The 25,774-nt window shown below is 41.7% G+C and overlaps 1 protein-coding gene across 1 annotated transcript in view; it reads left to right on the top strand.

Annotated features, from left to right (window-relative positions):
* LOC135220448 (sorting nexin-17-like) overlaps positions 1–25,774 on the top strand; it is a 191,612-nt gene that overhangs the window by 25,621 nt on the left and 140,217 nt on the right. The window contains exons 2-3 of the mRNA XM_064257592.1: positions 2,741–2,933; positions 3,525–3,706. Of these exons, the coding sequence (XP_064113662.1) occupies positions 2,741–2,933; positions 3,525–3,706 (375 nt within the window). The remainder of the gene's footprint in view (positions 1–2,740; positions 2,934–3,524; positions 3,707–25,774) is intronic.

Genomic DNA, 25,774 nt, shown 5'->3' with positions numbered 1-25,774 from the left:
TGCATCGTCCGAGTAGTAGGAGCATATCTGTTAAGTTAATTCTTCTGGTATGTGACCGAGACGAATAGTACCGTCTCTTAATTAACCTGAAACTCAGGACAGCCTTTCGGGCCTCCCAAGAGTTTCTGGTTTTGATTTTGAGATAAATAGTAGTATTGTTTCCCAACAACACCACAGCATCTGCATTGTCCCCGAACAAGAGAGTTTTCTTCCCTCCCATTTTGGTTAAAATGCAAATGCTCGAGTGTATCTTTTTTGCGCTCAATGGTTCTAGCCGAATGCATTACATCATGGAATGCACTACCAGGCAACTCAGTATGAGGAGTCAAGCAAGTGGTAGAGTACTCTTGGCACTGCCCTCTCCGAGATTCTGTTCGTTTTAGTATATTGTCTCTCCACTGTCGTGGATTAATTACCAATTTGAATCTCTGCCCAGCAATCACAGACTTAGGTCTTTGGTTGGCTTGGAATTCTCTCATAAAGCCCATGTCTTGTGCTCCACATTTGCCGTTGCGAGAATTGTCAGACAGATATATCTCATTAGACACATTATCTTTCTGTTTACCCCATGGTATAACAGAAGTCTGTAGCCTAGTCTTCTGTTCCATCGCTCCTGCCCTATCGGCCGCTGCAATGATGCAGAAAGATTTTCTTCAGACAATTTGAGTTTTGTCTTCTAATATACATTTTCTGATTCATAAGGTGTTCAATTATTCTTTGTTCACCCTGGATTGTAAATGAATAACAGATGACTTCGCCTGTTCCCTGCCCGACTAGCTCTGCTTCCAAAATAAATAGAAAATTTATCCCTTATCTAACCCACAAGAAGAGGTTCTTCAGGCAGTGCAATCCATGTGTTTTCATTACTGAAAGACTCTCTGCCTTCATTGCAAGCTCCAACTTTCTCACCAAGCAGCAATGAATTAGCGGAATAATGTTTTGAGTCCTCTGTAAAAAAAACAAGGATTAGAGCTGTCTTCACTGGTTAGTATCATCGATGGGACTTTTTCTATGATCAGAATCGTGAGAGTTTACTTCTCTCAATTCAACTGTGCAGACGTAGGTTCATATTCACCTTAGTCATTCACTAAGTAATATAGTATTGTTTCTCCTTGCTTGAGGTTCAACTACTAATGAAAAACTTCTGTCTTGCCATCACAGGGACCTCGGTCTCTAGAAGGCATTTGACTCTCATCTAATGTGCACATGCCTCACGAGAATTATCATTTTGTCTCTCAACACTGTTGGTGAACAAGATAGACAATTTGTATGGTTGTTCTTAGCATCACCTTTCCAAAGGTGGGTGTCATGTTGTGACAAGGTCTAGATGCGTGGCAGAGCAATCCTTCGGCATCTGTTGACGAGTCCAAATCCTTCATGATCTCCTGCGCTGTGGACTTTGTATTGGTTGGTCCTAATCAGTCATTACTTTTTCCTATTGGTGTGTTTGTATTGGTTGGTCCAAATCAGTCATTACTTTGTCCTATTGGTGTGTTGCTCTACCTATGAAGGATTGACACCCTTCATTGAGTGTTGATGCCTTTATCCACTGCAGACTAGCAATGCAGAAGTGTCTAATGAAACGTCTTTCTCCGAGTCTAATGAGATTGTGAGACTTCTCTACAGTTGGATACGTCCAGTGGCTGGGTACATTTCATCAATCCAAAGAATATGTTGGATTGGAAGATAGATGCAGTCTCATTATGACCACATTTATATCTTTCTTCCTTTGGGTCTGCCCACAGGTCCTTGGACCAGTGATGGATGCTCATAAATTCTGTTTGGTTACCCGGCTCTTCAAGTTGCATCTCGCCTATGGCGTGCGGTTCTAGAGGTAAGAAGGATGTGAGAGTAACTGACCTCTCCACCTTCCCTTCCTTGTCCTTCTACTCCTCTTTCTTTAAGTTGAGGATAGGACTTGAACTTACACTTGCTGGTTGGGCGTTGGATGCGGTAAGCTTGCACATCGAGTTTCCTCTCTATTTTTCTTTTCAGAATCATAGAAGCAATCTCGCTCCTTCTTCTAGCAAGGGGAGGAAGGAGAGTGGCAATAATACAAACCCTTCCCAGAATTCCCAAAACTTTGCATTAATGCTTCCGACTCTAAATATTCTTCCCAGCCCTTATTTGGATGCGTTACGATTCCTCACTCATTTTGAAAAGGCCCAGAAGTCTGACTCTTGATCATGCAGCTCCTATACTCTGATCAAGTTGTCAGAGGCAGGGCACTCCTCCTCGCTCTTACGACCAGGTGGAATAGCCCAGGTGTACTTAACTCCAGTCTGTTCTAGAGCCACACTCACATTCCTTCCTAATGTAAAGGACTGAGGGTTTGTATGTGTAGGAACAAATCACAATTTTTTAAAGTAAATTGTATTTTTCCTAACTATGCAAACCTGAGGTCATTTACATTAATGCCCACCTCATGCCAACCCTCAGTCTGAAACCTGTGCTGAAAGAAAGTGGATTGACTGTAGTTCTGCCTAACCACCTTGTTAAAAAATTTAACAGCCATATTCCAGCCTATGCTGAAAGTAATTCCTAATGTAAAATGCCTCAGCAATGTTTAGTGGGGAAAAATACAATTTACTTTTAAAGATTGTGGTTTTTTACCCCAGCTCTTAAGGGGATACGTATTGACTAATCATTTTGTCTGTCTGTACTATGTTGACTTAGCTGAAATTAAGGTAAGGATTTATTTACTTTACAGAAATAAAGAATCTTATTATTTTCGTTTCAGGCCTACAATGTTCACATCAATGGCGTATTTCATTGCACTGTTCGGTACCGACAGCTGCACAGTTTACATGAACAGCTGAAGAGAGATTTAGGGGGCTCCACTCTGCCTTCGTTTCCACCAAAGAAGTTGCTTCCACTGTCGCCAACACAGACTGAAGAACGAAGAATTGCTTTGGAAAAATATATACTTCAGTGTGCGTAACAAATTCAGTACATATATACATACTATATATTAGATATATAATTTGAGAACCATTTCATTTTGTAAAGTTGGTGTTGGGAAATTTAACCACTTCCCAAAGATGATATACTTGTAACATTGATACCTTTTTGAAGAAAGACAGGGCTTTTATGCAATCCTGCCAAAGTCAGATGTTTGCCAGCATTTAAACTCAAATCCTTCAGGTGAGGTCTATGCGCTTGGAAATGCAACTTGTTGGATACCTTAGATTATTTTTTTAATGATAATCCTTAAGAGAAAATGTGTTTGCCTCATGAATTGCAAAATATTTATGTATGCTGTGTATTCCGAAATAAGCTTTTCTGTATTAGAGTTGGGTTAGGATTTTTACATGGTCATAACTTTTTTGATAAATTTCTGTTTTTCATAAATTTAGGTAACTTAAAAAAACAATACATATAACACTATGAATCTATTCACTAGGAAATAATGTACTGGAAGGTATTCTAATTTTGTGTACTATATACATTTTATGATTGCCTGCAGTGCATGATTAAGACCTCGATGAACAGTTATTAACAAGGTCTTATCTTTGATTTTTTAGTGAGTCAAGATCCAAGAGTTTTGAATAATGATGTCTTCAATGGGTTTCTTGTTTCTGCTCAAAATGAAACTCAGAGAGCAGGAGGGGGCCAAGATGAAGTTCAGATTGATATTTACATGATGAGTGGACAAAAGGTCACACTCAGCATCCCAGCCACCTTACAAACTGATGATCTTCTTGAGGTATGTTAAGCACTTTTTATTGAGTTAACCTAATGTGGAAGGCATTCAAAAGTTTATTAAACACATTGACCATTGGCTATTTCATATAATTCAAGTACAGTGGTACCTTGACATACGAAAGGCTCAACTTACGAAAAACTCGAGATACAAAAGCAAATACGAAAAATTTTACAGCTCTACATACAAAAAGTTTTCAAGATACGAAAGGTTGTTGCTGTAAAGTCCCGAGATTCACCCGGACCACAGAGAACAATTTTAAAACTCCCGCGCCGCCAACTGAGTAAACTCGCCACCATCCTCCCGCTCTCCCATTGGTTCCTGATGCTAGTCACCCCATAAGGTCCTGCTCTCCTATTGGTCAGCATCTACACCTTGTGCTTTAAGTATTCTATTGGTAAAAGGATGCTGTAAATTGAAAAACTTATTCATGCAATACATTTAATAAAAAAAAAAATTAGGTAAAGATAGAATAAAGAATAGAAATTAATGTTTATTATACTGTTTGGTAGTTTCAGTAGTTGAAGAGAGATAATGAAAATTTATGGCTTACTGTGCAAAGTGATTGCTTGGCGATCGTTCGATACTCGTAAGTGCTGGATGTAAACAGAAGTTTGGAAGCTTTTTTTTGTTTGTTTATTATAGTTAATGGTTACTTAATAATTATTTGAAATGAGTACATGCAATACATTTAATAAAAAAAATTGTGAATTAGATATAATAAAATATAAAATAAATCAGAATGCCAACAAATGCGCATTTTTTAGAATTCTTCTTCTGTTTTATTATTATGTTATGTATACGTACGTATGTTTCATTATAGCTGTCAGTAACTCGTTATCTCCATTAGGTAAAGATAGAATAAAGAATAGAAATGAATAGTTATTATACTGTTTGGTAGTTGCATTAGTTGAAGAGAGATACTAATGAAAATTTATGGCTTACTGTGTGCTAGGAAAAATGATTGCTTGGCGTTCGTTCGATACTCGTAAGACGGGTAAGAGCTGAATGTAAACAATCGATTGGAAGGTTTTTTTTGTTTGTTTGTTTGTGTATTATGGTTAATGATTAATTAATAATTATTTGAAATGAGTACATACTGATTATTTATACATTTTATTGGCATATTCTAAGCTTTTAGCTTCTTAGGTTTAGATGTCAGAATCATAGACTAGGCTACAGTAGCAACCGCTAACATAGGCTAGGCTTATTGCTAAGGGACATATGCTAAAGTCCTAATATATGCTGTAAAAATGGGGTTGAACATTACATGCAGTTGAATATTACTCAAGTATGTAAAGTATTTTGCCTTTTTGGAGTCATATTTCTTCCGTCGGATCGGCGTCGTAACCCTAGAACATGTGTTTTAGGCCTGGAAATATAATTTACTGGGGTGTTTTTGGAGGGGTTGGTCATTTTACATGTAAAATGTGGTTCAAGATATGAAAACTTCATGATACGAAGGCCGCCTCGGAATGGATTAATTTCGTATATGAGGTACTACTGTACTACTGTTAAATAGAAAACTGATATGTATAGCATACATGGGTCTGCTTGTAAATTAATGCAGGCCCATTTATAGCTCTGTAGGACAAATGTTCAGAGAGCGTTCATGATATTCATGGCATAGTTATCAACATTTTTGGATGGAAGTTTAAAGTTGTTCAAACTTTTAATAACTTTTAAAGCTTATTGAGTAAAAACCTACATTTGGCAGCTGCTGTGAGTCCTCAGAGGGAGTTATACTCTCATGGTCTCCCCAAAGCTCCATAAGACAGACCAATTATACAAGGAATTTTCTTACAGTAGTTTGTCTCGGAATTTTCTTACAGTAGTTTGTCTCTCCCATAGGGGGGTAGTGCTGTCAGTGCAACTCACAGGGTGCACTGTAGGCATTACTAAAAGATCTTTGCAGCGCCCCTTCAGCCCCTAGCTGCAACCCCTTTCATTCCTTTGACTGTACCTCCATTCATATTATCTTTCTTCTATCTTGCTATTCACGTTCTCCTAACAATTATTTCACAGTGCAACTGCGAGGTTTTCTTCCCATTACACCTTGCAAACCTACCTACTCTCAATTTCCTTTCCAGCACTTGAATGACCTCATAGGTCCCAGTGCTTGGGCAGTGTCATACACACTATATTATAGTTGGCCTGCCTTTTTGTCAGGGAAAGTGGTGGGGTTTGAGGACTCAAAGTGGCTACCAAAAATATGTTTTTTTCATGAAACTTACCTGTCAGATATATATATAGCTGTATTTTCTGAAGTCCAACAGAATTTCAAAAACTTCCGGCACACGCAGTGGTCGGCCAGGTGGTTAGTACCCATTTCCGCTGCTGGGAGGCGGGTATCAGGAACCATTCCCATTTTCTATTCATATTTTTTTCTGTCGCCGGTTCTATAAACACCTGTTTTCAGTACCTCCGTCTTAGGATTTTGGAAATTTTATTGCTGCTAAGTATCCTAATTGTCTTTTGATTTATTTACTTGGATTTGTGGCTAGGCATACACTATCATAAATTGATTTGAATTTGATTCATTTTTGCATAAGATATCTGAATCTAGTTAGGCTAGTTTCAGAGGGTGTTGTCTGCAAAGATAGGGTGTGGCTACCGAAAGCTTCGGTAGATCCGCACTTGGTATGCACGAGGGGTACGGGTCTTTCTTCTTTGTTGAGATTTGTCATGTAAGGAGTGTGAGACTTTGTCTAATTCCGTAAGGAAGACGTATGATTCGTATGTACGCAATTAATCAGTAATCAAAAGTCAGGGTAGTGAACCTGCTAACCTTCCTGTAGACTTTATTTTGCCTAACCCTGTGGTATGGCCTACGGGCTATGAGCTTATGTCTGCGAGAGGTAATGCCCTTTACGTTATAGATTCCATCTGTATCTTGGAATCTAAAGTGCTCGCTCTCCAATCATTGTTGTGAAGTGTAGTGCCCCTTCTGTAGTTGCTACTCCTAACCCTGTAGTGTTGCCTTCGGGCCCTAAAACAGTGTCTGTAGAGGGTAATGCCCTTTCTCTGATACTGTATCGATTCGTAACTTAGAATCGAAAGTGCTTGCTTTAGAGAGCAAAAGTGAAGTGGCTAAGTGCAGTGACAGTGCCCCTTGTGTTGTGGAGGGTGCGTCGGATCGGCCTCATTTCGCCTCTAGGCGGGGACCTCTGCTGGACTCCCAGGAACACGGAGAGAGCATGTCGAAAGCCGAAGGAGGGTTATGAGGAACCCCCACCGATCTGACGTGCCTTCGGCAGACCTGAAGATACTCCCAGGCTGCCAAAGTGCGTGCACGTGCACGAATCCTGAAGGATTGCTTCTCATCCTCCGAAGCGTCCTCCCCGCGCAGGGGTTGGAGCTTTCAGAAGGACTCGCGCCCTCTAAATAGAAGCTTTATAGAAGAGGTCGCTTCATATCCTCTCTCTCTCTCATCATGCGTTGCAGTGAGAAGTAAGAAGGCGAACGTCGCCTGAACACGTGTACGTCTTTCCACCGAGAAAAAGGGAAAAAGAAGTCATAGTAGCAGGACGCTTTTGAGCGCGGACGTCCTAGCTTTGTTGCTGTGAGAATAAGAAGGCGTTCCCTCGCCCCTCGTATTCTCACACGATCAACCCTTCTCCTGAGACTGCTTCGTGCAGTTGGATTTCTCTCCGAGATGTCTCTGAAGGCAGTTTCTCTCGCTTGTTTTGACGCCTGTCAGGAGCGTGACGCTTTTCTGCACGCTTCTTTTGACGCTCGGCTTGAACGGGACGCTCAGATGGACGCCAGGCGCGCGGGTGTGCGCCAAGTGGACGCCGAGCGCACGCCAGGTGTGTCGCCTGGCTGAACGTTTCTGTTGAACTCTTCAAGCTGATTTGGGCCTAAAGATTTTTTACCTCTACCTTCAGTGATCCCTTCTACCTCACCTGCAAAGAATTTGAAGTAAGCAGTGCTTTAGAGGAAGCTTAAAGTGAACAGGCAACTTCGTCTTCGAAACCCAGCAAGACCACGGGTTTCGTGAATTCAAGAGGTCTCTGTCAGTTAATATTGCTTTTCGCAAAGTCCAGGATTGGATGGAGTTAAGGAAAGCTCAAGGAAAGATCTCTTTTGCTCTACCGCAGTCAAGACTTTGCGGTAAGGCAGCTACGGGGTATGAAAAAGCTCGACGTCCTGCACGTCATGATGCTCGACAACATTCAGTAGGATTCTTGCAAAGGCACTCATCAAGAGGACGCTCTTCAGGAAAGCGCAAGACAGGACTTCCTTTGCCATACTGCCAATAAATTTAAGCATTAGCAGGCATTCGTTGTGATACGGGAGAGGAAGCTGGTTGGAGAGTTCCTTCCTCTTCCCAGGATAATTTTGCAAGCTTTTTAGTCCTTCTGAAAGGGCTTTTCAGATGATAGTTTTTGTTAGTTCCTTGTTCGGGACTACGCTGCCGAGGTTGAACATCGGAGTCCTACCTGCCGTAAGCTAGTCTCTTTACAGGATTCTTGCCCCTTCCTCGATTGATACGGGAATCGGAAAAATAATATGCTCGACTTCCTGGATTACGTTTTGTCAATTCAGTGACTTTCCCCCATTGACAATATTATATCGTTTTGTCAAGTAAGTGGGTATCCCCACATTGACAAAATAACTCTTTGTCCCGTAAATGGGTTAGTTCTCATTGACAAACATCTCAATAACTTTATATTGCGTAAGCGGATAAGCTCTTATTAACAAGATTCGGAAGAGCTCTCATTCATCAATCGCAGACTCATACAAGAAATAGACTTTTAGACTACGTCAATGAACGCTTATGTCCAATAACATAAGAAGCTTGAGCTGTCCGCTTCGATTCTCTACAATTTGTTCATGAAACTTGCCTGTCAGATATATATGTAGCTATATTTCCGAATTTAGCTATAGATATGTCTGCCAGGTAGGTATGAACAAACTTTATTGTATCATAACAATATCATATTTTGCCTTGCGTTATTTTACTACTGGTTGGTTCAAGTCATATACGCATGCTGTAGTTACCTCTATGGATGGCAACCGAGAGGTCTATTATTTTAAGGGCATTTAATCGGTACTCCCTGCAGCCTTCCAGGAGTTTCTGATTTATCTTTTACCGTTTTATGGTAGTGTTATGACGACACAAACGCAGCTCTATATTTAGCGTTTTCTGTTTCGCTTAAATATACCAGCTTGAGAGTCTCTTTTTGCTCAAAAATAACAGACCTATTTTTGTAGAATGGAGTAGCTGGCAACTCAGGCATAAGAGTAGAGACGACGAACGTAAGTTGCTGTCACTGAACTCCAACCGAGCCAGCACCAGCTAGTTCGCTGTCATGCGCGGTTGGTGACGTCTCTCTCTCCTGCGGGATTGACTGACTAACCGTATCTCTGCGCGGGCGGTTACGTCTCTCTCTCCTGCGGGATTGACTGACTAACTGTATCTCTGCCCTACAATCACGGACTTTAGCCTAAGATTGAGGGGATTTCTAACATGCATGAATAAACATTGCCTTCGTTTTGTGTAACTAGGTTCAACAGAGATATTTCTTTCTATCGGTGCTCGTTACCGCACTGTAATAGGACTACGAGTCTACCACGACGTTGCACTATTATATGCTCTCCTGCTTAGGTAAAGCGCAGCCTTATTAGGGAAGTAAGCATGCTCGGTGAGGGAATGGATGAGCCTGCTGGGGACCATTTCCTTCCTGAAGAAGTTTGTTTCCCTGAATAGACTGCAATTCAGACCTCTACAGTTTTTTCCTAACGGAAAACTGAAATATTATCCAAGATCTAGAAATGATTCTGAACATCTTTCAGTGCTTCGAGTATCACCTGAGGTGATAGCGAGAAGGTGCCAGGCATCCGGAGAGGGTTTCAGATGTCCTGGCACATAATCTGAAAGAATTGGAAGCAATTCGGTCGTCCCTCCATTCCTCGAAGAACGAGTTTTTGGAACCAGTGGTCCAGATCAACTCGGACAATTCCACAGCTCTCTCATATCTTAAGAAGTATCATCTCTTGGTCCCTGTTAGAGTTTACGAGAAAGAGCCTATTATGACAACAGGCATAGAACTTAACGATACTCAAGAAGTTCGTTACATGATTGCAAAAGTCCGTACGAATCTTCTCGATCGATGGCAGCAACTACTGACTTCCGAGTGGAATCTTTGATTAGAAGTATGTTGAGAGTTGTGGAGACCTTAGGGACGTCCTTTCATACATCTCTTCGCTATGTTGAGGACGAAGAGGCTTCCTCTACTCTGCTCCCTTATTCTCGATCCGGGAGCGGTAGCATTACACGCCATCCTATGGTATTGAATGGGGATGGATGTTTAGTCTCTTTTCCTCTTTTTTCAAACTCGTAAGAAGATTACCGTCTTCCCTTTCTGTCTGAAGAATGGGATAAGCTGGCAGTCACAACTATTAAAGAATACGCAAATATGTTGTTGATGGCCTTTGGGCTCAGAGTTTTGCATCTGTCAAATAACAAAGCCCTTCACGATCTTTGAGGTCTGTGGAATCTCGAAACTCGCTCTCCATCTACTTTTTGTCTCACCTGTTTTCTCGGAGTCAGACGCTCCTGCGAGATCAGGCGACATTTAGTAGCCCTGAGTTTCTTGTTGACGAAGTCAGTTGCGTTGATACACCCCTGATGATCGTGTAACATGAGACCAGGTTGGACTGTCAGGCATTCGTCCTTCGGAACTGAATCGCCTTTTTGCTCCGTGCTCCTTTCTCCTGGCACCAGAAGTCAGGAGTTGGCTCATGAGTTGATTCGCTGACAACATTGGTTTGCGTTGATACACCCCCAAGTTATAGTCTTCAGGGTACAGCCTTGCTGTCCTTGATTCATCTGACTGGTCACCTGGTAGGTCACCTGACTTTAGTACAGACGGACTGACTGTGCATGTCCAGATCGAAGCTTTTGATATGGAACTTAGACGTAGTCTGAAGTTCTTGATGTCAAAGCATTTCGAACCTCTCCTTTCTGTTAACTTATTGCACATGACCAGAAAGGCCTATTTTCTAACCACTCTAGATACGACAAAGAGGGTTAGTGAGGTTTTAAGCCATCGTCAGACGTTTTGGCTTTAGGGAACACAATGCGGTGTGTTCTCTAAACCTTCCGTTGTGGCCTAAGAATGGAAACCCGTCTAGTCCTTGGGCCAGGAGCTTGGAATCAAGGGATGGCACAAGTTATTGGGCAAGAGCCAGAGAGAGTCCTGTGCCTTGTCGGGTCTCTCAAGTTTTATTTACATAAAACTAAAGAAAGTCGAAGTCCTTCGGACAATCTGCAGTGTTCCGAAAAAGGCCAGACTTGCCCATATCAAAGAACACCCTGGCTTTATTGTTAAGGAGTTCTTTCAAAAAAGGCTCTTTCATTGTGTTTGAACAAAGATTTGAAATCTTTTGATCTGAATGCTCATGAGGTGAGGGCGCGGCCTCGGAAGCATTTCAACAGAGCATGGCACTCAGTAACATCCTGAGTACCACGTTTTAGCGAAGCAACTCTGTGTTCGCTTCACACTCCCTGCGGGATGTGAAGACGGCATATGAGATCTGCTGCTCGCTAGGGCCATACGTGTCTGCAGACACAATCTTGGGGGCAAGAAGTACCACTCATCCTACCCCTGTAGAAAATGGTTAGGAAGAGCTCTTAATTTAGTTGTTGAGTTGCCGTCAGTGGCGACTTCTTAACTCTTAAACCTTAGTTAAAACACCTCAACTTTGGCTAGGTTGGTCAGGTGGTGATATATAATTATCTATTAATATATATAAGAATATATACTATATATAGATATATATATATATATATATATATATATATATATATATATATATATATATACAGTTGACCCCCGTATTCGCGTTCTCCGGATTCGCGGACTCACACATTCGCGGATTTCTCTCGGGAACGTTTCCCTGCATTATTCGCAGAATATTCGCGCATTTGCGGTATTTTTCTATGAGAAATATCCTCAAATTCCTGGTTTTTGTGATCAATTTCATCATAAAATGCACTTTTTGTGATAAAACTATTAAAAAAAAAAAAAAAAAAAAACAAAGTATGAAAATTTTTAGTGGTTTTTCTTAAGTTTTAACTAACGAAATAGGCTGTTTTTAGCGCTTTTATAGGGGTTCCAAACATTCTGCGGGATTCTAACTATTCACGGGGGTCACGGGGGGGTCTGGTACGCATCCCCGCCCCCCGAATAACGGGGGGTAACACTGTGTATATAAATATATATTATATATATATATATATATATATATATAGAATATAATAATATATATATTATTTAACTTTCTTAGCCCTCCTGGTAATGGTCAATAGGGTCTAGTCACATTGTGGTCACGCCCCCCCCCGTTGACAGATCATCTGGAGTGCACCAACTATATAGGTCTCTACCTCGCTGGCAACTCTTAGTAAAGCAGAAGCAGACTTGGGGGACAGTAATCACGAAGTCAGCTATGCTAACAGGTGGAACCAAGATGTAAATCATCTGCATGCATTTGTTTCCCAAAATCCTTCTATTCCGTCCCTTCCCATTCCAACGGTGGGATTCAGCTATATATATATCTGACAGGTAAATTTCATGAACAAAATGATATTGTTATGATACAATAAAGTTTGTTCATACTTACCTGGCAGATATATAGAATCAAGTACTCACCCACCTCCCCTCAGGGGACAGTGGGAATAAAAATATGAATAGAAAATGGGAATGGTTCCTGATACCCGCCTCCCAGTGGCAGGAATGGGTACTAACCACCTGGCCGACCACTGCGTGTGCTGGAAGTTTTTGAAATTCTGTCGGACTTCAGAAAATACAGCTATATATATATCTGCCAGGTAAGTATGAACAAACTTTATTGTATCATAACAATATCATTTTTGTTTATGTAACTTACCCAATAGTCACAGGTATAAGTTGCAATTGATATGGCAGCTTGAATTCATTAAGTTTCTCAGGTAACACTTCAAAACTATTGTATAGGCGACCAGTTCCGCCCACTAGTGGGAGAATAGGAATGACTGTAAGCAGAAAGTTCAATTTGTTCCTGCCGTTGTCTGGGAAACGCCAATGATGGCGGCAGCGTGTTCATTATTTTCCGGTTGTGTATTCAACTGGATTTCCATGGTGTGCATCCCCACTGGAATGCATATTTAGTAACCTTCAATGGAATCTGAGGGAGTGTTTTCTTGTTTTTGTAGTTGTCGAGTGGTTCATCAACTAATCCGTTATAGTATACTCTTACAAGCCGAAGAAAATAGTTCGACCATCAAGTAATTCTCATATGTTACACCATTCCTTTAGGCTAAACATTGCATGATGTTTTTTGTTTACCTGGTCTCATTAATTGAAGTTCGATATGTAGTTTTGCCTTTATTTTAAATTCTTGAACGGTGCTTTCCGAGTATAAATACTCACAAACACTTGAGCACCCAATAATGGAAGAACGTTATGCATCCCCACTGAAAGTGCTCTTGCACCAGAGCGCCCAGGAGTATCCCATTTTATGAAAGAAGTAGAGTGCTCTTTAGCGTCTGTGTATTCCGATTCTCTGGCTATACGAATCCATCTTTGGTGCCCATCTAGCAATACTAAGATGACATTTTGGGGTTTGTAAGAAAACCTCCTCTAGCAGTTAAGCCTACTAGGGACTTGTCATTATCTCAGGTGTCTTTGGTGGAAGAAAAAGAAAGTAGGAAAGCAGAGGAGGACTCCTCTTCAACTGTATACGGTTATGTACTTCGGTATTGACCGCAGTTTCCTACCTTCTTGCCAGCAACCATAGTCCCCAGCACTTAATTTTATGATAAGCAACCAACCTCCGAGCCCTCCAGGTTGTGCCTAAGGTGGCTTTGTCTACATAGATGAAGAAAGTACTTAGTGGGGTAGACTCTTGGTTCTCAGTCAAGAGGGAGGAAGGAAAGTCTGACTTTAGTTTTACTCTAGCTAGATTTTCTCAGAGAAGATACTCCTGTTATGTCACTGGTGAAACTACTTCCTTGGGGGCAGCTGCCCCCTGCTGAGGGACTTTTTGACACTCACCGAGTGATTGTTTTTTTTTTCAGCCGCTAAAAGTGATGTTTTTCTTTGGCTGAGACTGACCAGTTGTTTTGTAACCTTTTCAAGGTTTTTGAAGTGGTTAGTTTCTTTAGATTGGTCATTGGGCACAGTGGCTTGCAAATCCAAGAATGCCAGCTTTTATCTGTGGACTTCGTATCAGATACTACTTTTGGAGAGCTGTCCTGTGTTGGTAAAGGGGTTAGAGACAGTGCTCAAAAGTTGGCTTGTCTTGTCACTGTGGGAATGTTAAAGAAAAGAGAATTATGATGCTCTTATACTTCTAGAAGAGTGACTTTGACACAGAAATCAGCACTCCTCTTTTCTCCTCCCCCCAATGCTGAAGCCTTGCCGAGGATAGGGGGCTTAGGGATCAGCAGCTGGGCCTTGATGCCTGGTGGAAACTGCTTTCTCACTGGGCCTTGGTACCCAGCTGTCGATCCAACTAAATAAGTCAGCCCTTTTCCTTTTATTAAAAACATTTCATCTTTCCGCTTCCTCCCCCTATAAGGTATGGATTTTATGTTTATGACTTTTGGCTTGGTTTTGGACATGATTTAGACTTATTCTTTGGATTTGATGGAGGGTGAGGATGGTTGGCATGCCACCTCACCCGTAGAACTCAAGTACTCGACATGCCCGAGCGAGGGGAAAATTTAGATGTCAAATCCTGCCCTCTGTGCTGGGTCTGATTTCAACGGACATCATGACGCCTTAAGCACTGAGGGTGGGGTGTATATCCAGGTGGTACCCCTAGGGTAGCCTTGTATGGGATAACACTGTCCTCCAAGTGTGGCTCCATGGTGGTAGGGGTGGCTACCTGGACAAATTATCAATTCTTTGTCTCTTGGAAACGTTAGTAAAACCTTCTATTGATGACTTAGGCAAGGATAAGGACAAGGAAAATCCAATAAATCCTCCATTGAGACTTTGGAGCCTTTTTCAAATGAAGAAGAACTCCTTGTTATTACTATTTTGTATGTGAAACCGGTTCCTTTAGACTGGAATTATGACATTATTTAAAGAATTTTGTAAATTTGGGAACATTAAAGAATTAAAAATAGACTTGGCAAAAATTATGGTTTTTTGGATACTGGATATTTTACAACAACGAGACGGATTTACAGAGCCTACAGAGAGTTCAGGTCAGATTCTATGAGTGTTGGACTTTTAAAGGCAGAAGAGGTCCCTAGGTACCGTATATACTTGCATATTATGCGACTTTTGAAACCTAATTTTGAAGCTAATTTTAAAGGGGTCGCATCATACACGCGGTATAAAATTAGCGTACCGTCTATGCTTTCCCAAATCGGCAGATTGCGATAGTTACTACCGGAGGAAAACAGTAGATCTTTTAGAAACATATGCTTTACTTGTATTTCACTATATCCAATAATATTGTATGCATTCTCATATTACTATTGTATTTTAAAATACAAAAGAGCGATCGTGCGCCATTTGCATTATTTTGGTTTATACAGCATGTTTAACTGTTCTAGACTAACCATATATAATTTCCAAATCAGTTGTTAAGGCACAATACCGAAGGAATTTTTACTTTTTGTTTTACTCGGTAAAAGAAACATTTGTTACTTGAACTATTATTTTTATTTTAGGATGCGCAGTTAAGTGAAAATTTATTAAAGTAAAAAAAATGCTTAAAATTAATAAATTAAAATCCTCCCAAGTCACATTCCGTGTCTGTATCATCAAATACTGCTCTGAATTCTTCGCCATGAACGCAGTCATATTCGTCATCTTCCAGATCATTGATCATTTCATGTATAGTCTTGTCACCGTGGCGAGCTCTCTGGCGTGGCTTTTAAAGATCTGCCCTTATGCTAAACAACAACTGCCCGTGTTTGACAGACCTTTGAATGTCCTTGAGACAAACCCCGAGGCTATAATTATAAGATTATAAGGGGTTTTCATTTCCAGGTACTTTAATCTCCCTATTCGGCCCTGCTCTCTCTCTCTCTCTCTCTCTCTCTCTCTCTCTCTCTCTCTCTCTCTCTCTCTCTCTCTCTCTCTCTCTCTCCTAAACCTCAGCTGTCCGAGCGAGAGCTTTTTTTATGGGACAACATAGGCCTGCATTTCGCATTTTCCATACCTAATTATTTTGTATACGATTGCCCTTTCTCGGCTGTGAAGTTGATGTCTATCCATGGCTGTGAGATGACCAGGAATAACTTGTAGTCGGTGTCAAAGTCACTCCACACTTCAGTCAGGCCAAAACTTTGCCATATCGCATTCAAGCAATATTCAGTCATTGTTTCCTATCTATTATTTTTATGCATGACGCTTACCTGGCAGGTATATATATAGCTTATCCTCTTGTCGCACTGGCAGAATTTCAAAACTCGCGGCAACCGCTAGTACACTTGTAGTTCAGGTAATGGCCACCCCGTTCCCGTGGCGCTGGTGCTCGGAACCATTCCCGTTTTCCTCAGATTTTCTTTGCCAGCCGAACCGGCAACATCGTTGTTGGTTCTCTGATAGAATTTCCTGCTCGTTGACTGACTTTTTGGATATTGGTATCGTATTCACGAAGTTAGCTTGGCAATCGCAATTGGTTTTGATTTTGATTTAGTATGTCTGATTCAGGGAGTATGTTTAGAGTTTGTGGAAAGAAGGGTGTAAAGTGAGACTGCCGAAATCATCGGTAGATCCCCATACTATTTGTAAGAAGTGTCGAGAGTTTGTATGTACGTGGGACAATAGGTGCAATGAATGTCAGTGTCTGAATGAGAAAGAGTGGAAGGCTCTTGTGAAGTATGTTGAGAGATTAGAAAAAGATCGGGTGAGAAGATCTGTCTCTAGGAGTGAGAGATCTGGGTTTTCGAGTAAACCTATGAATGAATCTTTGCATGTGTCTTCTCCAGCTCATTCACATTAGATGTAGCACCTTCCCCTCAGGTTTCTCCTGCGCCCGTTGCTGTATCTGAGGATACTACTGATCCACAAATTGTGAAAGTGTTCGCTGCCCTTGCGTCCATGGGAGATCAGATTAAACTGTTAACGGACAAAGTGGAAGTGTTTAGTGACAGTGTTGTGGAGGGGGATCGTCCCTCTCGTGCTCCTAGACCTAGACCTCTGTCAAGCTCCCAGACCCAAGGGAGAAGGCATGTCGACAGTCGAAGGGAGGCGAGAGGGGTTTACTCTCGATCAGTCGTCCCTTCAGGCAGTCCTGTTGCGTCCCAGGCTGCAGCAGTACGCCATAGAAAAGGCGATACTGGGAAGTGCCTTTATTCGTCGGATAGTTCGGCTTCAGGAAGGAGCAGGCGTTTTGCGGAAGTATCGCGGCCTCTCAAGAGGTCATACTTTCCGTCCTCATCACAGGATGAAAGGGCTTTTGATCAAGAAGGTTGGAGTAGCCCTGAGATTTTTTTCATCGGAGGATGAAGAAGTTATCCCTATAAAGAGGAAGAGGATTTCTCGCCCTTTAGAAGTAACTAGCGGTGCGGTGAGCGGTGTTTCTCCTATTAGAGGAACTCCGCTGCGTAGACCTCAGGATCGCTCTCCTCTCTGTTTTAGCCCAGTGCGTCCTCGATCTCCTCCGCATCAGGAGTCTCGTAAGGAAGCGGAGACGAAGGAAGTTCTGCGGGACATGCAGGAGAAGTTAGCAGTGATTGTCAAATCATGGGAAAAGCCCGAACAACCTTCGGTTAGACTTAAGGACTCGTCTCTCCCGGTTAAGTCCTCCAAGAGGACGCAGGACGTGCAGCGTAAGCCAGGACGCAGTGCATCCCTTAAGAAGGACGAAGCTTCGGCAGTGCAGGACGCAGGACGCAAGAGGAAGAGTGATGGACACATGGTGGACGCATACGTTAAGGAGGACGCAGGACGCAGGCAGCAGCAGGTGGAAACTTTTTCTCGACAAGGAAGAGAGGAGCCTTACAAGGAGGCAGTTCCGCATTCGCTCTCTAAGCAGACTGTGCATAAGGATCCCGCTTTGGAGAGTCATCAGGATCTTGGTTTTCAAGATATTTCTTCGCAGGAGGAAGAATTTGTTGAGAGTGCGGAAGAGGACAAGAATGTGGAAGCTCCTTCCTCGGACTACAAGAGACTTACAGAGTGCCTCCTTTCTTTGTTTGAAGGAGATTTTCAACCTTACCTTCAGGCCCTCCATCTCCTTTGTCTCAATTTTCGAAGATGAAGACACCCAAGAAATCGTCCTTTTTGAAAATGACTTTGTCGATTTCAGCCAAGAAAGCCCTTCAACGTATTAATGAGTGGTTGAAGGAGAAGAGAGAGTCGGGGAAGACTTCTTTTGCGTTTCCTCCGGCCAAGTTGGCTTCGAAGTCTGGTGTTTGGTACGCTACGGGGGAAAGTCTTGGCCTGGGAGTTCCTGCCTCCTCCCAGGGAGACTTTTCCAATATAGTGGACAGCTCCCGTAGGCATGCATTACACGCAGCCAAAGTGTGGTGGACTTTTTCAGAGTTCGACCATTTACTCAAGGGTATTTATCGGACTTTTGAAGTTTTTAATTTTCTTGACTGGTCGTTGGGGGCTTTGGCTCGGACTTCAGAGATGGGAGATTCCTCAGACTCCGAGTTACCTAGAAGTATCATGTCCTGTATGGATAAAGCCTTGAGGGATGGAGCTAATGAACTGGCTTCACTGTTTACAGCAGGCGTTTTAAAGAAAAGACATCTTTTGTGCTCGTTCGCTGCGAAAGGAGTCTCGAACGCGCAAAAGTCGGAGTTGATGTTCTCCCCACTGTCAGGACAGCTCTTTCCACAGGATATCATTAAGGACATCTCGCTCTCCCTTACTCAGAAGGCTACACAGGATCTACTGACGTCTTCAGTAAGAAAGTATTTCTAACGTAATGAAGAAGACTCCAAAGGAAACAAGAACATCACAGCAGCCCTTTCGGGGTAGGACTTTTTCCCGATCAGCCTTTAGAGGGAAAAGAGTTCCGGCCAAAAGAGGTTCGAAAACCTCAACCAAGCAATGATTCAGAAGTCCTCCAGACATGTGTTGGGGCCAGACTTTTAGACTTCTGGGAAGTATGGCAAAGCAAAGGAGCGGATCCTTGGTCTGTAAGTGTAGCGAATGAAGGCTACAAGATCCCCTTCCTAAAGAAACCACCTCTCGCTACAGCTCCGAGAGCCCTAGGGGCTCATTACATCGATTTAGAGAAGAGAGAGGCTCTTTGGCATCAAGTTGTCAGCATGTTAGAGAAGGGAGCCATAGAACCGGTTCTGGATCACGAATCCCCAGGTTTTTACAACCGTCTTTTTCTAGTACTGAAGTCATCAGGAGGTTGGAGGCCAGTATTGGACGTAAGTCGGCTAAACTTGTTCGTAGAAAAGACTAAGTTTACGATGGAGACGAACGATTCAGTACTGGCAGCGGTACGACCAGGGGACTGGATGGTAACGCTGGACCTTCAGGATGCGTATTTCCATATTCCGATTCATCCAAGGTCCAGGAAATATTTGAGATTCGTGATCCAGGACAAGATTTATCAATTCAGAGCCCTTTGCTTCGGTCTTTGCACGGCCCCTCAAATCTTTACAAGAATGATGTCGAACGTGGCGAAGTAGCTTCATTTGTTAGGAGTCAGAGTCTCTCTCTACCTCGACGATTGGCTCATAAGAGCACAATCAAAACAGCAATGTCTGGAGGACACGGACATCACATTGGATTTAACTCAGCAGCTGGGTCTGATGGTAAACCTGAAAAAGTCACGGTTGATCCCCTCTCAGGAGCTAGTTTATTTGGGGATTCTGATATCCTCAGTGACTTTTCGGGCTTTTCCGTCACCCGAAAGGCAGACCATGTGCCTTCGGAAAGTGCAAGAATTCCTATTGAAAGACCAATGCTCGGCGAGAGAGTGGATGAGCCTGCTGGGGACACTCTCTTCGTTAGAGCGGTTCATTTCCCTAGGGAGACTTCACATGAGGCCCTTACAGTTCGTTCTGAAGAACGAAGTCTGGCCAAGAAGATCGCAACCAGATTCCTTCCTGTTTCCAATTCCTTTGAAGATAAAGGAGGAACTAAAGTGGTGGCTAGCCCCGGGAAGGTTAGCAGAGGGTACGTCACTCCAGCAGAGGAACCCAGACCTGATATTATTTTCCGACGCGTCAGACGCAGGCTGGGGAGCGACGCTGGGCCCTCAAGAGGAGTCAGGCCTTTGGAACTAAGAAGAGAAAGCTTGGCACATAAACAGGAAGGAACTGATGGCGATCTTCTTGGCTCTGAAAGCGTTCAGACCGTGGATCAGCGGCAAAGTGGTGCAGATCAACGCGGACAATACCACAGCTCTGGCATACATACGAAAACAAGGAGGGACCCACTCGTTTTCTCTTTGCAACTTAGCGAAGGAGATTCTTCTGTGGTCGGAGAGAGAAAACGTCACCCTGCTCACCAGGTTCATTCAAGGGGAGAAGAACGTCAGAGCGGACCTGTTGAGCAGGGAGGGACAAGTGCTTTCCACGGAGTGGATATTGCATCATCAAGTATGCCAGAGGCTGTGGAACCTTTGGGGCAGGCCAGTGGTGGATCTTTTCGCTACCGCAACGACGAAGAGGTTACCGAACTACTGTTCTCCAGTCCCGGACCCTCTTGCAGTCGCAGTAGATGCCTTCCTACTAGATTGGACGGGGCTAGACGCGTACGCATTTCCCCCGTTCAAAATTTTAGGAAGGGTAATGAAGAAATTCAGAGAAAGTCAAGGAACAAAGCTGACTCTAATAGCTCCTTACTGGCCGGCCCAAACGTGGTTCACAGAGGTACTGGAATGGACAGTGGATTCTCCGAGAAGTCTACCCACGAGAGTAGATCTTCTCAAACAACCCCACTTCGACAGGTTCCACAAGAACACCCTCGCTCTGGGTCTGACTGTGTTCAGACTATCGAAAGACTTGTCAGAGCGAGGGCGTTTTCTAGAGAAGCAGCAAAGGCAGTTGCGAGAGCACGAAGACCTTCAACTATCAAAGTGTACCAGTCGAAGTGGGAGAACTTCCGAAAATGGTGTAAGAATCGGAAGATTTCTTCATCCAGTACCTCTGTGACCCAAATTGCAGATTTCCTTCTGTATCTGAAGAAGGAAGTGGGTTTGGCAAATCAAACCATTAAAGGTTATAAATGTATGTTGTCTGCAGTGTTTAGGCACAGAGGTTTAGATCTGTCCAATGACGCAGATCTTAGAGATCTTCTCAGATCTTTTAATACGAAGAAGGAACGACTTTGCAGAGCTCCTTCTTGGAATTTGGATGTCGTTCTCAAATTCTTAGAAACGGATAGGTTTGAACCTATGGACAGTGCTTCCTTGCGAGAGCTAACGAAGAAAACTATTTTCTTGGTAGCCTTAGCTACAGCTAAAAGGATTAGCGAGCTGCAAGCTATTAACAAACAAGTAGGATGGAAGCACAACAAAGCAGTTTGTTCGTTTCAAGAGGAATTCTTAGCCAAGAATGAGAATCCTTCGCATCCGTGGCCAAAGTCATTTGAGATTGCAGGACTGGCTGATCTAGTAGGTCAAGAACAGGAAAGGGTTCTTTGCCCAGTAAGAGCTTTACGTTATTACGTAGAAAGAACAAGAAGCATTAGAGGGACTTCAGGTTCTCTCTGGTGTTATGTCAAAGATCCTACTAGACCTATGTCTAAGAATGCTATGGCTTTTTTCTTAAGAGAAGTCATTAAGGAAGCGCATTTGCTTTGCCAGGAAGAATGCTTCGGATTGCTTAAAGTTAAAGCTCACGAGGTGAGAGCGGTAGCTACGTCCTTGGCATTCAGAAAAAATTTAGCCCTCAAGGACATTATAGATTCTACGTTTTGGAGGACAAATTCGGTATTTGCCTCGCATTACCTAAGAGACGTGAAGACAACTTTTGATAATTGTCAAACGTTAGGCCCGTACGTATCCTCATGTACAGTACTGGGCAAAGGAGTTTCCACCCCATAACCTACTAACATGCTAGGCTATTATTTTAATTAGGTTATAGTGTTTTTATGGTTGTCTGAGAAGGTTATTACCTGCTCAGTTTTTTGGTTTATTGTTTTGTTATAGTGTTTGTGTGTGGTTCAGGTGATTAACTTTCCTAGCATGAATGCCTGTGGTAAATGAGGGCTAGGGTTCTCTGTCAGCAAATTGGTCATGTCCAGTTGTCAGACCCTTGTTATTAGCTTTCTCAACAAACAGGTCACATCCTAGTTGAGAGCTACTAAGGTTTAGCAGGCTAAGAGGCAGGACCTACGAAGTCAGCTACCTTAGCAGGTAAGGAACCTAATAGTAATTTTAAAAATTAGTTAATTTTTAAATTATGACGATGTTGCTGTCTATGACCCACCTCCAAATGTGTCAATCAGCTATATATATACCTGTCAGGTAAGTGTCATGCATAAAAATGATATTGTTATGATACAATAAAGTTTTATGCATACTTACCTGGCAGGTATATATAATTAAATTCCCACCCTCCTCCCCTCAGGAGACAGGGTTCAGAGAAAATCTGAGGAAAACGGGAATGGTTCTGAGCACCAGCGCCACAGGAACGGGGTGGCCATTACCTGAACTACCAGTGTACTAGCGGGTGCCACGAGTTTTGAAATTCTGCCAGTGCGACAAGAGGATAAGCTATATATATACCTGCCAGGTAAGTATGCATAAAACTTTATTGTATCATAACAATATCATTTTGTCTCAGAGAGAGAAGAGAGAGAGAGAGAGAGAGAATCTGTTTGTATACGATTGTTTATTTTCTCACTCATCAAACTTACTCTGTTATGCTTTATTTCATATTTCCTTGCTCACCAATTTATTCAATACCTACGATATTAAGAAATCAAGATATGTGTAGAAGGGAGAACTGCCTCCAGACTGTAGTCAGTATGGATTTAAACACACATGGAACTGGTTGAAATATTCGCAACAGCACCAAAATGAGATGCCATGGTGATAGAAAATCTGACTCCGTTTCTTGTTATTGCATAAAAAAAACTTTATCAATCGTGAACCTACGTAATTTATTTAGAATTCTGCGTAACGGAAAAGATAATATTTGATATCTGTAATGGGAGAAATGGTTTTATCTCTGTTGTTGTTATAAATTTGGCAGATATGCGATCAAACACGTGGGAGGACCAAAACAGCCCAGCCAGAGAGCTCGGCTCATTTTGTAAATACTATTGTTTGGCGTACTAGGCTTACCCGATTCGTTTGGGTGTGCGCTGCAGCTGCTGCTACTGCTACTCAAATAATCGCATTTTTCTTACTAATCCCAAGAGTTGACCATGGAAAATCCCAAGATATTAAAATAATTGACATATGCCAAGCCTTGGAGTCCTAAATATTTACTTTGTCTGTCTATCAGGAAAAGATACTGATAAATTGAATTGACGGTATCTTTTCTGAGAGAGAGAGAGAGAGAGAGAGAGAGAGAGAGAGAGAGAGAGAGAGAGAGAGAGACGAGAGATAGAAGAGAGAGAGAGAGAGAGAGAGAGAGAGTGTGTGTTCATGCTTGTTAAAAATGTGCAGTACGGGTAACTCATATCTGGAAGAAAGAAAAATATGAATTTTGTTGCTGTCAGCCGCATGGACTAAATTTACAAAGAGCAGGGAACAAATCTTGACATTCCTCGAGAGATAGAGAGATGAACCAAGGCCATCTAGGATGAACTCTCTCTCTCCCCTCTCAACTATACTGTAAGTGTTAACTTAAGTCTCTGAAACCAATAGGTATTAGCACAAGCGCAACTGTGTGTGTGTGTGGGCATACTGTTAAAAAATGTGCTGTACCTACAGGTAATAAATACCTACATCTTGGAAGATAAAACAAACAAACAAATTTTGTTGTTGTTAGTCGCCGGGGATATAAAGAGTGTGACCAGCGGACAGAAAGATTAACATTTTTCCAGAGATTAAAGAGCTGAATTTTGTTTTGAAGCTATGTCAACCGCGTTAGTAAATAGGTATCATCTTCTAAAGATTTTTTTTTCTTTTCTTTTTGCGGAAGAATCCTCGAACCATTTTGCATTCAAAGTAATGAGAAGGAATCATTCTATTCTTCATGTAATCAGTAAAATACTTACACTAATAAAAACTAAAAGTACGTATTGTATGCAAAACACACACATCATCGTTAGCTTCGCGTGTGTAAACGTTCATTCTAAGAAATTACAGAGTAGTATAACTAACACCTGATTGGTTGGTTGGTAGCCATGGTGATCTGCTATCCAATGACTGCCCTCTGCTTCTGTTCTATTTATAGACATATGCCGTGGATGGCTCTAGTTTTGAACGTTACCATGTTCGTGATTTTCTGACTGCTGACAGCAAAAATTACTCAATAATTTTATTTATATAATTATTTCTTCGTGAAAACAATAATATAATATGATCATTTTAACTTTAATGTATAGTGGTATGAAAAATACCAGTGTGTCGTAGCGGTGCGTCATCAATATAGTGGTATGAAAATACCACATGGTGTTGTAGCGATACGTAATCACGAAGTACAAATCCTTTTCACGGACCATCCTCAAAATTTTACGACTCTTCAACTTCAAGATCGATATGGTGAAATATATTATATAGTCATACTTATTGTTAAAATTCACAAGTTGAACTGCAAAACATTATTATATTTTGATTGTCATGTACATATATTTTTTGCGTTTTACGGAATGTTTGTTTTGAAAATAATAGCTATTAGTGAACATATGGTATTAATTGTCCCACTATTTTGTTATAGGTGATCTTAGTTATCTCACATTCATTTAACAGTATTATATTAATATTTATTTAAATAAACTGTAATTAATAAATAACAATAATGAAAAACATAAAGGGAAAAAATGTTTTTGCTGCAGTAGTGATGTTTGTTTGATTATGCATCTGACCTCACATTTCCGAAATCTGAAAAATTCCAAAAACCGAAACATCGGAATGTGTGTGTACTGCACATTTTTTTAAACACGCACGCAATGTCTACACATTTACTGATACCCGTTGGTGAAAGACTCAAATTACAGTATTTATTCCTGAGAGAGAGAGAGAGAAAATGATTCAGGACTCCAAGGCGTGTTATTTTTACAATTATTTTATTATCTTAGGATTCTTTTTTAATCTTGAGATTTTATATTCAATTCTCGAGATTAGTAAGAAAATTACCGTAACTTGACTAGCAGCAGCACACATCTGAATGACTCGGCCATTAGCATGCTAAACCACCAACCTTATGAACTGACGCTCTCGGAAAAGGAACTCGCATGATACATGAGATACATGACAAAACCACTGTTTATTGGTGAAAATTTGGGGGTCGCATGATATGCGAGATCGCACGTTACTCGAGTATATACGGTATCTTGATATTTATAGACCACCAAATGAAGCTAAAGATCCTAGTAGAATAAGTAAAACCTCAAGATCACCAGACCCAGCTAAGTGGTTAATTATTACAACACATGGTGATAGAGGCAACCCCTTCAAGGTGAAGGGGTTGGTAAGCCAGAAGATCGGCAATGTTGGGAGTCCAGAAGTAACTCGCTTTGGGCCTAATAGTTTTTTTAGTACATACCAAGACTGATGTTCAATCAAAGACTGATGTTCAATCAGTAATGCTCCTCAATTTGAAGCTTGATCCTGAGGGTATGATAAAAGAGGTAAAACCTCATTATAACTTATGTGAGGGGTGTTACCTTTACAAAGACTTAAATGAAATGGACGAGGAAGAAATTTTAGAAATGTATCCAGATGTGGTTTAGAAGGTTTTCAAAGTGCCCTGCTCGTCTATGCTTATTTTGACATTTCCAAGTTCTTTTTTGCCATCAGACATTGTTCTTGACTGTGAAATCATAAAAGTTCGTCCTTATAGACCGAGAGTGCTCCAGTGCTTTAAATATTTTGGTTTTGGACACTCCTTGAAGGTTTGTACTAGGAATAAACTTTGTGAATTGTGTGGCCAGCCTGAGCACGAGGAATGTTCTGGACTTGTAGTGTGTGAACTGTAAGGGTGAACATCGAGCCCATGATAAGAAATGTCGTGCATTCAAGAAATAACAA

This window comes from Macrobrachium nipponense, chromosome 20 (assembly GCF_015104395.2).
Source record: "Macrobrachium nipponense isolate FS-2020 chromosome 20, ASM1510439v2, whole genome shotgun sequence".
Taxonomy (NCBI): domain Eukaryota; kingdom Metazoa; phylum Arthropoda; class Malacostraca; order Decapoda; family Palaemonidae; genus Macrobrachium; species Macrobrachium nipponense.
This window is presented reverse-complemented; position numbering and strand designations above follow the sequence as displayed.